The sequence below is a fragment of the Amblyraja radiata genome, chromosome 14 (assembly GCF_010909765.2).
Source record: "Amblyraja radiata isolate CabotCenter1 chromosome 14, sAmbRad1.1.pri, whole genome shotgun sequence".
NCBI lineage: Eukaryota > Metazoa > Chordata > Chondrichthyes > Rajiformes > Rajidae > Amblyraja > Amblyraja radiata.
Genome location: NC_045969.1, coordinates 25,026,229 through 25,038,676, shown reverse-complemented (window position 1 = coordinate 25,038,676; position 12,448 = coordinate 25,026,229). Strand labels below are relative to the sequence as shown.

General features: G+C 43.1%; 1 protein-coding gene across 7 annotated transcripts in view; it reads right to left on the bottom strand.

Moving 5' to 3' along the window:
- rcbtb2 (RCC1 and BTB domain containing protein 2) overlaps positions 1 to 12,196 on the bottom strand; it is a 79,892-nt gene extending 67,696 nt beyond the window's left edge. For all 7 annotated transcript variants that reach the window (XM_033032839.1, XM_033032838.1, XM_033032841.1 and 4 more), the window contains exons 1-4: positions 12,091 to 12,196; positions 8,509 to 8,678; positions 6,473 to 6,623; positions 4,127 to 4,293 (exon numbers count right to left, since the gene is read on the bottom strand). In XM_033032839.1, the coding sequence (XP_032888730.1) occupies positions 4,127 to 4,293; positions 6,473 to 6,623; positions 8,509 to 8,634 (444 nt within the window). In that variant the 5' untranslated portion in view covers positions 8,635 to 8,678; positions 12,091 to 12,196. The remainder of the gene's footprint in view (positions 1 to 4,126; positions 4,294 to 6,472; positions 6,624 to 8,508; positions 8,679 to 12,090) is intronic.
- Between the last annotated feature and the right edge of the window lie 252 nt (positions 12,197 to 12,448).

Sequence of the window (12,448 nt, the reverse complement as noted above, 5' to 3'; positions counted from 1 at the left end):
GGAGAGAGAGAGAGTGTCTAGGACAGAGCAGCCAGCCCCGCCCAGTAGATACCCACTAACCACCACCTCCGTCGGTTGCGCCTATGCAGGCTGGCGGGCGGGCCTGCAGAAGGCGCTGAGGTGGCGGCCAGTTCCACTGTCCGGTCACTGCCTCCGCTCGCAGCCACCCGAGCTACTTCCTTCCCAGCCACAATGCGGTGGCTCTGCACCCGGAGCTCCGCGCCCGGAGCTCCGCGGTGAGTGAGTTGCTGACATGATCCCCGACCCCCTCCTTCTCAACGCTCCTGCCCTCCAGCAACTTTACCCCTGATGGCCCAGCCAAGTTTGTTACTTTGTGCAGCCCTGGCTGTGCTCACCCGGGCCAGATGCCCCACACGCTGTTGTAAGGAACTCTCTTCCCCCCACTACCAGCGGTGATGTCCTTTTACAGCTGCTTCCCACTTCACACAGTTCCAGGGTCGAAGTCATGGCAGGTTCCGTGGAGCAGTCGCTACGAGAGTGGCATTGCTCGGCCAACTCCACTCCAAGTCTATCTTTCTTGGCTAAACAACCTAACCTTCGGCCTCCAAGATGCAGGTACATTTTCGGGCCTTATTTTAGGGTAAAAAAATAGCATCTTTGACGCCGGGAAATACGGTAAAAAGAAATAACTGAAATATCACATTTACAAAAGTATTCAGACCCTTTACTCAGTATTTTGTTGAGGCACCTTTGGCACCGATTACAGCCTCAAGTCATCCTGGGTATGATGCTACAAGCTTGGCACACCTGTATTTGGGTAATTTCTCCTATTCAAGTCAAGACTGTTTTATTGTCATATGTCCCAGATAGGACAATGAAATTCTTAAGGGCCTGTCCCACCAGCATGCGATTGCATGTGTCTAGCGCAACCAAACGTGGTGGCTTGAGGCGTACGGCCTCGCGGGGCCGGTCCTACTTCCAACCGCGGAGCCGTCTGGAGTTATGCAAGGCTGGTCCCAACATCATACTCACCAATCAGCTGGGCAGGAGGCGGGTCAACTGAATTTGGATGTTTCACGGCATCGGGCGGTTACGTCATCACGCAACGGCATGCCGGGCGGTGACATCATCGCGCAACGCCACGCGCTAGATGTACGCCGTCAAGACGTTGCCTACGGCGTCAAGGGGCTGCATACGGAGCCAAGACGCTGAGTACGCCCGTCAATGCGGCTGCGGGCCGACAGGCAGTTGCCGCGCGGAATTCTTGGACAGTCAGTTTTTCGGAGCCCCGCACGATGTCGGGACCAGCCCCGCACATCTCCATACGGCTCCGGTGATCGAAGTGGGACCGGCCCCGCAAGGCCGTACGGCTCAAGCGACCACGTTAGGTCGCGCTCGCCGCATGCAGTCGCTTGCTGGTGCGACAGGCCCTTTACTTGCCGCAGCATAACAGAACATGGAAACATAGAACACAACAGGAGGAAAAAAAAAGTTCAGTGTGCACATATACACATACTCAATAAACAAATATAGTGCAATAATAATAAGTCTGTTAGTAATTCAGAACTTATTTGCTGTCGTGTGTAATAGCAAAAATACTTAAAGATGGGGGACTGCAGGAGTGGGGCGCCGTTGTGTATGGCTGCTCTGCCTGCAGTCCGCCCTTTCACCCATTTTTATTTTTAGTCCTGTTAAAAAACAAATGTTAATTGGAGGTCTTTTATCTGGTGGGTGGGGGAGGGGAAGGGGGAAACTTTATTTCCTAGTCCCTACCTGGTCGGAGAGGCGGCGTTTCCCGTCGGGATCGGCCGGGACTACAGCTTCGGCGCTGGGACACCAACAGGGAGCGGGCAATGCCTTACCGGGTCGCCGTGCGGTAAGCTCTGGAGTGCGGTGACCGCCGACTCCAACATCCGAGGAGCTGTGGATGCGGGCGTCCAGCCGCGGGGCTGCGCTGGATTTGGAACACCGCTGAGCCTGGGATCCACGATCGCCAGAGTCAGAGCTCCTACCAGCGCGGCCTGAGGACTTCGGGTGCCGTGGTCTCCGGGGAGGGAGCGGCCGCTCCAGACATTTCCAAGCCGCCGATGTGTGCCTTTCCAAATCATATCCAATAAATTTAATTTACCACTGGTGGACTCCAATCAAGTTGTAGAAACATCTCAAGGATAATCAATGGAAACAGGATGAACCTAAGCACAATTGTGAGTGTCATAACAAAATGTCTGCATACTTATGTAAATGTGATATTTCAGTTATTTCTTTTTAATTACCTTGCAAATATTTCTAAACAACTGTTATGCTCCTTCATTCTGTGGTCGTGTGTAGATTAATGAAAAATAAATGTATTTAATCCATTTTAAATTAAGGCTGTAATGTAACAAAATGTGGAAAAAGTGAAGGGGTCTGAATACTTTCTGAATGCACTCTAGCTGGACAGGATGGTGAGTCTTTGCTGATATTGGCCGCCTTTCTGAGGCAACACATCCTATCAATAACGGGGATCTGGGGGAGGGGGGGGGGGGAGGGCTGGGGGTGGCAAGGCAATGTCTGACACTTCCTGGAGGCTCTTTCGTTCCGTCAAGCTCACGTTGTAAACTAGATCACGATGCAGTGTGCTCCCTACCGAACACCTGATGAGGTTTAATAGAATATTCGTCAACATACCAAATCTCCTCATTCTTCAAAGTAGAGGCATTGATGAGCTTGCTTTGTGATTGCATTGCTGTGCTGGGACAGATCTTCAAAGATATGCATGCCCAGGAATTTGAAGCTGTTGACTTTCTCCCCGATTGCTATTCCATCGATGAAAACAGGTTCGGGCATCTCCTGGTTTCCCTTCCTAAATTCAACAATCAGCTCCTTGGTCTTGCTAACGTTGATAGCAAGATTGTTGTTCTAGCACCAGTCAATCAGATTATCAATCTACCTCCTGTACTCTGACTCATCGTTGCCCATTATTCGTCCAACAACAGTGGTATTATTGGCGAATTTAAAGGTGGCATTTGAGCGGTGTCTGGCTACACAGTCATGGGTATAGACAGAGTAAGCAGGGGTGAGCACGCAGCTTTAAGATTCTTCTGTGTTGATGGTTATCGAGGAGGAAGCGTTATTGCCAATTCGTACTGATTATGCTGGAGTCGAGGATCCAATTTCATAGGGATGAGCCACGATCCAGTTCTGAGATTGATAAGTTTGGAAGGGATAAGCATGTTGGACCACTGAACAGTAGTCAATGAACAACAGCATGCTACTTATTCTTATTGACCAAGTTGTCTGCCATCCCCTATATCCTACCTTAAAGTTAATTTTATATTTAACCGACAAGCTGGATCCATGGATCTCATGTGGTCTAAACTCCCACACCAGCCTACCATGCAGTACCTGGTCAAAGACTGATAAAATCCATGTAGACAACGTACATCAATCTTTTTGGTCACCTCTTCAAATAAATCAATGAAATTTGTGAGAGACAATTTCTCACATATAAGACTATGCTGATAATCCCTAATTATTCCTTGCCTTTCAAATGCATAACGATCCTATTTCTCGAAATCCCTTCCAATAACTTACCCATCGTTGATGTAAGGCTCACTAATCTGCAGTTCTCAGACTTTTTCTTGCAGCCTTTCTTAAATAGGCACAACATTAGCCACCTTTCAGTGTACCAGGCCCTCACCCATGGCTTTCGATAATACAAATATCTCTGCCATGGATCCCACAGTTTCTTCGCTAACTTCCTACAATGTCCTAAAATAGTCTTGATCAGGCCTAGAAATTGCAGCATTTGTCTTGACAGCTACTAACACAGATGTGATGTGGATAGAGATACAGAAGGGCCAGAGACAGAACTCCTAAGAGCATTGAAGGAATGGAGAAAGCTGTAAAGGTAGAACAGACCTGAACTACTAAGACCATGCAATAAATTTAGAAACAAAATAAACAAATCAATTTCAGCTTCCAAATAATTAACTAGTCTTTCGATACACATCTTTCAGCAGATTAACAAACCAGTAAATCTGTAACAGTGAAAATTTTGATGGTTTGTGCAAAATTACTATTTATAATTGTGTCCCATTCATATTTTCAAGTTCGAGACTGGAATCTTTTAAGTCTTACGTTTCTTAATTATCAGCTCCTATCTCCAAAAACAAAGTTTACTTACTTCCCCATCAGAAGTCAATGACATGGAATGATGGGATCCACAGGCCACCTCAATTACTTTCTTATTGAGCAAATTGGTAGAAACCTGACACGGAGACAAGCCTTGAGTAGTTGTTCCGTTGCCAAGCTGACTGTAACCATTATTTCCCCAGGCATAAACTTCTCCATCTGAAAATCAATAACAGCAAGGTTTCTTTTAATTTGACCACAAATAAATATTTTTCTTCATAAATTGTTTTTGAATAGTCTGAAAATATTAACATTTAATTTTCCCATAATACACTTATTACACATAAGAATGCTAGCATTATTTTCCTTAAAAAAAAATAAATAAATAAAAAGTTGTTTCTTTCTTGCTACACCTTTTTTATATGCATTTCTTTTCCTGTAAAAATCAGAAATAATTTAACATTATACAAATAGGTATCTCTTTCTTGAAGGGATTTTTCTATTTATTTAAATCTTTGGACGACACCCAATCCCTCCTGGAGTTTTCCCATGTACTGGGTACACCTGGACAAGAAGTTATTGCATATTCAACTGTGGTTCCCATTACTTGAAATCCTCTTCTTATCCCACTAGCGATCATGATATCACACAACCACTGTGAGTCACACCATTGGAGCAAAGTTTCTTTTCCCCTCTTACACCAAGGGCTTTGTGGCCAATTGCAGAACATGGCTGCCACTAACCATAAATACTGCGGCTACAATAGTATTCACAGCCTGGGAATCCTGTGGCAAGTGACTCAAGTTGGGTGCACGCATGAATACAGTTCCAACAAAAATCAGGGAGCTTGGCACCATCTAAGACAAAGTAACGTGTTTCACTGGTACCCTTTACCATGCTACATATTTATTTTCTCAACCACTATCTGTAAAATGAACTGCAATTTCTCACCTTGGCTCCTCCAACAGCACCTCTTAAACCCACAATCTCAGCCCAAAAGAAGGATGAAGACCAGCAAGTCTAGCAAGGTTGCAGATGATATAAAATGAGTGGTTTTGCAGATAGTGAAGATGGTTGTGAAAAATTGCAGCAAGATCTTGATCAATTGGCCAAGTGGGCTGAGGAATGATTGATGGAATTTAATGCAAAAAATGTGAGGTGTTGCATTTTGGGAAGTCTAACATGGGCAGGACCTACACAGTGAATGGTAGGACTCTGAGTAGTGTTGTAGAGCAGAGGGATCAAGGAGTGCAGGTGCATTGCTCCCTGAAGGTGAAGTTGCAGGTAGATCGGGTGGTCAAAAAGGCGCTTGGCACATTGGCCTTCATCAGCCAGAGTATTGAGTATAGAAGTTGGGAGGTCATCTTGCAGTTGTACAAGATGTTAGTGAGGTCACATTTAGAGTATTGTGTTCAGTTCTGGGCACCGTGTTTTCGGAAATAATGTTGTCAAGCTGGAATGGGTACAGAGAAGATTTACGAGGATGTGCCAGGACAAGAGGGTCTGAACTATAGGCAGAGGTTGAGTAGGCTGGTACTCTATTCTTTGGAGCGCAGGAATACGAGAGGTGATCTTATAGAGGTGTATAAATAATGAGAGTAATAGATAGGGTAGATGCACAGAGTCTCTTGCCCAGTGTAGGTGAATCGAGAACCAGAGGACATAAGTTTAAGGTGAAGGGGAAAAGATATAACAGGATTCTGAGGCGTAACTGTTTCACACAAACCCTGGTGGATGCATAGAACAAGCTGCCAGAGGTAGTTGAGGCAGGGACTATCCCGACATTTAAGAAGCAGTTGGACAGGTACATGGATAGGACAGGTTTGGAGGGATATGGACTAAATGCTGGCACGTAGGACTGGTGTAGCTGGGACATGTTGGCCGGTGTGGGCAAGTTGGGCCGAAGGGCCTGTTTCCGCACTGTATGACTCTATGACCAGGTACATTTACTCAAATTCTAACTTGGAAACATATCACAATTTTTTCATCATCGCTAGATCTAAATACTGGTGCTGCCTGCCCTTTTAATAGAGATTTACTTCTTCTTGTCGAGTCCACACACAAGATTAGAAGTGGTTCAGCCAGAACTGTCCACACTTCTCTGCATCTGTATGCAATGGTGTCTTCTTGTGCGTGGTGGTGGAAAGATTAGTGGAAACAGGGCCGCGACGTGAACGCTCTTTCCTTGACCCCATAGAGATTTACTGAAGCTACAGTTGTTAAATCATGCATTAGCTGGAATTATATTTATACAATCTGGCGAGAACATATCTGATCATTCCCTATTCATCAGGAACAGCTCCATTTTAAATTGATGTCATTACCAGTTAACTTGTTAAAAAAAAGGTAGGAATGTAGCATTGTTCAAAGTGTCTAAATGTCTATTAATGTTTATTACCTGAAGTTGTAAGTACCACGTGAGGTCCACTTCCGTAACTTAGATGAACAATCTTCTTGCCACACAAAATTTCAATTTTCCTTGGCTCGATTGTACTCTGAATATCCCCTGTTCCTAAGCAACCACTGCAGTTAGTTCCAATGGCAAATACCTTTTGCAAAAATAAGCGCTTAAATTAAATTTCATTTTTAATTTAGTCTGTAAATCTTGACATATTTATAGTCATTTTATTTTGGACTCTCACCTAGAAAATATTACATTTGATATTCCAATATATTTAATTTTAAAAGTTCAACCATTCATAATATATTTGCCAACAATCTGCAGGTAGACACAAGCCAGTTCTGTCCCGTATATAGGTACACAACCTTTTATCCGAAAGCCTTGGGAACAGACACTTCTCGGATTTCAGAATTTTTCAGATTTCGGAATGGAAGATTTTTAGCGTAGATTAGGTAGGTAGCGCGGGCGGCTTGAAAAGTCTGGAGCGGCTGCCTCCTCCCCAGAGACCGGGGAATCATTGTAAATCATTGCTTAAATGTTAGTCAGTTAGTTTGGAGGGATTTTATGTGGTGGGGAGGGTGAAGGGGGAAACTTTAATTCTTAGTCCCCTACCTGGTCGGAGAGGCGGGGAGCGGGCAATGCCTTACCGGGTCGCCGTGCAGTAAGCTCCGGAGTGCTGTGGCTGCCGACTCCCAACATCGTGGAGCTGGGGCTGCGGGCGTCCTGCCGCGGGCGGCGCTGGATTTGGAGCGCCGCGCAGTCAGGGGTAGAGTTGCCGGGGTCTCCGGGTAGGAGGCAGCCGCTACAGTAGTACAGACCTGGGTTGACCGTGGGTCGTTTCGGGTCAAGTTTGGCGCCAAACGCAAGCTTTGGTGTGCAGACGACATCCTGGAAAAAATGTCCGGTTTTCGGAGCTTTTCGGTTTCCGGGATTTCGGATAAAAGGTTGTGCACCTGTATTTAGTTTATCAAAGTACCAAAACCACCTTATTCTGAACATTAAAACTAATAATGCTTTTTAAAATTGATGGAACTAGGCACTAGAGAATCAAAAATAAATTAATTGTAGATGCAGCAAATCTGAAATAAAAATAGTAAATGTTGTAAATATTCAGAGACTTCAGCAAGATTTGCAGAGTTAACATTCAGATCAATGTCATTTCATCACATGTTATGGAAATTCAGTTCAAGTAGTAGTCTATCTATGGAAAATAAAACAGAAAACACTGGATGAACTTAGTCAGTCAAGCAGCATCTTGGGTCAGTTAGTTCTGAGGAAGGGAAGGACTTCTGACCCAAAACGATAACTGGTTTATCTTGCCACTAATGCTGCTTGACTGGCTCCGTTCTTCCAACATAGTCAAGATAGACTCCAAGACCAAAATATATTTCATGTCATTGTTATGCTTTGCTGAATATACAGAGAAAAAAAGCTGGGTGGTAAAACAAAAATTAAAACACTACTGCTCCTGGACATCTGAAGATACAATAACTGAGGATACTAGCAAGATCAGGCAATGGAAAATGTAAGATTTGTTATTTCCACTCAAATATCTTTTGTCAGAACTACTTCCACAAACAGCTGCTAGCAAATCATGAAATCACAATGCCCTAGCATGAGAATACTTGAAGAATCATTTTCAAAATCCTTAAGTTTGAATGAATGAAGCAATTATAGTCAAGTGACGACAGGTGGCGCAATGGGCTAAGTGTTCGGCTGGCAACCGGAAGGTAGCTGGTTCGAATCCCGCTTGGAGTGCATACTGTCATTGTGTCCTTGGGCAAGACACTTCACCCACCTTTGCCTGTGTGTGTCCTTGGGCAAGACACTTCACTCACCTTTGCCTGTGTGTGTGGATGTAATTATGTGAAGCACTTTGGGGTCAATGCAAGTTGACTAAAAATGTGCTATATAAATAAAGAAATTTAATTTAATTTAATTTAATTAACAAGTTCAGCTCCTTTTACTTGTGTTTGTTTCCATAAACTAAGAATTTGGGCCATGATTGGATATTCTTAAAGAATGAACATTACCTCATCATTTTCTGTGACATATAGGGTTTCATTACCAGATGCTCCAAAGACACAGGCTAGGCGAATGGAGTTGAGGTCCTGTGGTGGAAGCAAGGCAAACAATGGCCATTTCCCAACATCCAACATGACAAAAGTATTTCAGTAGCACAAAAGAGAGTGACAATCAAGACCTGCAAAGAAAAAGTAACAGAAATTATATTAACATTGCACTTATTTTCAGTTCATTCTGAGATTTTTGTAAACTTGAATGAATGGGAATAATAACAATCCACAGATTATAGCTTTAATTACTTTAATTTCCCAAATAAGGTGGATGGGTTGTCAGTGAAAATAAAGTGCCACCCTACAAACAGTAATTGAATGTATCTTTTGGTGGTAAAGTTAGTAGGATCACTAGAAAATACTAATTTCATTACTTGGATTATCTATGTTTTAGGAAGACCAGAAGGATCAAAATTATGAAGACAAGAAAATTCAAGTTCCATAGAGTTTAGTTTTTGTACGGATCTAAATAGATAATTTTCGGACAGATTAATGTTATTTTAAAAGAATGATGTCAAACTAGAAATCTAAAATATTTTAAATTGCAGAGAAGGGGGAAAGGTTGACGAAGGGTCAACAACCTGAAATTTCCTCCCCACAGCTGCTTCTGAACTGCTGAGTGTATTAAATTTTTATTTCAGATTTCCAGCACCTGCAGTTTTTTTGCGTTTGATAAGTGTAACTAGTCTGAATTACAAAATTCCACCTCTGACAGGGATTACAGATTCCACCTCTGACCGAGAAGATCAGGTCGAGAAGGATGGGGCTCGCTGGTCACTGCCACCGCCACCCAGAAATGCCAGCACACAAGGTTGTGCTGTGGGAACCCACCCATGGAAGACGTGACCTGGGACGTCCAATCAAGACGATGCTGAAGACGTTGATGAAAGAGGCATGGGTAGAGACAAAAGAGGAGCTTGCCAGCTGCATGGAGGACAGAGATGTGTGGTGCGTCTGTCACCGTGCCCGTCGGAAACCAGCACCACCGCGTCGCTAAAGTTTTCAACAATAATAATAAATAAAATAATAATTACAAAATTGCTGGCCTGGGATAGAATGGCAATATTAGTTTGTTCATCCTGCCAGTGGATTTGGGGGAGTTTGTGGAGATGGCATGGGTAATATGCCACCACTGTTGTGGTGCCTGCTGTACTATTGGAGATATCGATCATCAAATTATCATAGGAGGCAGGCTAGTCGATGTCCTCTATTTCACAGATGTTAAGAGCAAGTTAATTTTCTTTTATGCTTGAGAGAAACGAGTTCATGACTTGGAGCTCAGCTTCTGAATAAGCATGTGTGCAAGTGCCATACTTTAATTGAAGTCGTGGTAGACTTTTGCTGGTGTGAAGCAGTTAGGGTTGTCAATTCACCATAAACACAATGCATTACTGTGGCAATAAAATAAAATTTTGTACTCAAAAGTCTAGAATGGAATTTCAATCCAATGGTGAACAAGGCAAAATGACATAGGATTTCTGTTGGATATAATTTTGGATGAGTATTTTTAACAATATTAATACCTGGTCTGTCAGTACAGCACAGGAATAGGCCCTTCAACCCCCAATGTCTGTGCCAATCACAATGCCAAGAGCAACCCTTATCTACCTGCATATAATGCATATGACTCCATTCTCTGCAATTCTGTGCTCATCCAAAAGTCTCTTAAATGACACTATCATATCTATCATTTGGAATTACATGATTCACTAATGCAATTCTCAGCAAAGCAACATCAACAATAGAACCAATGCTTTGTGATGATGTATTCCATTTTTTGTTTCATACATACTCAATTAATTCCTTTTGTCTACCACTTATTTCAGCAAGTGTCCCGAGGATTTATGTCTCACAACCCACCTTTTCTACTGCCATTTATTTCTTAGTTCTTTCTCTTTTAACTCTATTTGACTGCTTTATTGTTCCAATGCCCAAATCCATATCTCACTTTACAACACTACCTTGTTCCATGATTTATTTGATAGAACAATTCAAATAAACACCACACTTTTGCAGATCAACTTCACACACTATTCAATACATGTAACGTTGTGAGAACAATGGACTTTTTAGAGTTTATTACAAATTTCTAGCAAACTTTTAGCATTAACCAAACAAAAAAGAAATTTGGCTCACGGTCCCAAAAGTAAACAAATGCCCAGGATGGATAGATTTTCTATTTCATTCTATCCAACTTTCATTTGACAGGTTTGTGACAGAAAAAACCTGATTTTATCTATCTTAACCATTTAGTTATAACAATTCGTTCAGGCAATCACAGGTCACATCTGATGTAGTGATTTTAAGGTTTGAAGAGGAAGGAACCGTTTTCCGTCAAAAGGACATAAAGAATGCTGGATAAAGCATTATTCCATACCAGGAGGTCAACACACACACAGCAGGCCAACAAATTGTGTGCAACAGCACAACACTATACTAATTTAACTAATTACATTCACGAAAACATTTCATCTACAGCTTTTGTAGAGGAAACATGCTTTTGGAGGTGAAGAAGTGTCAGCTGCTTGGAGTAGGAGTGGGTGTGCCAATCAGGACCAAGGCTCAAGCTGTGATCGGCTGCTGGAGGGAATTCAAGATGATATTCGGGAGAGATGTGGTGAAGGGTCTCGACCGTAAACGTCACCTATTCCTTCGCTCCATAGATGCTGCCTCACCCGCTGAGTTTCTCCAGCATTTGTGTCTGCCTTCGGGAGAGATGTGGTCAGGATAGAGTCAGGTGGGCGAGGATCCAAAATCATGTGGGGGAACAAAGTATTAGCTGAACAGGAAACCCCTCTGAAGCTGATTCCCAGTGTTGCCCATTTTCGAGCAGGCCTCCTTTAAATATCATCTAAGCGGGCCTCACATTTGTAAGGGAGGTATTACGTCCTGGTGTTATGCGTGTGGCTGAGTTTTGTGTGCCTTACACAGAGTACCTGTTTTGTCTGTTTTGTACCACATTTATCTGTTTTGTAGTAAATGCCTACTATTTTCTGTGTGCTTAAGCAAAGCAAGAATTTCATTGTCCTATACAGGGACACATGACAATAAACTCACTTGAACTTGAACTACCCAAAAGCAAACTCAGGTGCTTTGATAATAGATGCAACAAATGCACAATTGCACTCAACAATCAGTTTTTTCCAATAACTTCTTCTGTAAAGCGCACATAGACCTCCATTATGCAATGACATTTCTGGACAATGCTGTTATTCATTGGAGCATCGTTTTGACAAACATGGTGCAATATAAATATCATGTCCAAGATGTGCAAACTCTACCCTATACACACAAAAACATACTCCAAGACACCACACAGACCGTGCAAAAAATGCGTTTGTCCTCTTAATACTATGTTTAAAGGGCAAACTATGATGTTGGAGAAATTCCATAGCAGACACAGATCAGCTTCATTGATTAGTCTGTAGTTAATGTCCGAACTGGAAGTGTATACCGCACCCTACACAGTGTAAACGTTTTGTTTTAATAAAACACACGGGAAGCGTGGATCTCGCCGACTCCTGTACATGCAAAACTTACATTCGGATAAATTAATCGGCAGATCAATTGCACACCGGCCTGGCCCAAGTTTACCAGTTCGACTGCTCTTCCGGCTATTCTCCACTCCAGACGGGAGCATGCGGGGTCTGCGGCGTCCAATAGGACTGCAGCGTGCAGATCTCGCGCGACGCCACAGCGTCTCGAGCGACAGTTCCGGTTCCAAAGGTTCCAACCAAAGATCTTATAGCGGAGCTATAAGCAAAGCTCTAAGATCTTTGGCTCTAAGACCTTTGGTGTTCAGGGGCTGCAGGAACGCCAAGCTGGTGGGGTTGACTGTATCCTTGATAAGGATAGTTATTATTATTATTATTAAACTTTATTACAGACTCAAGGTCCA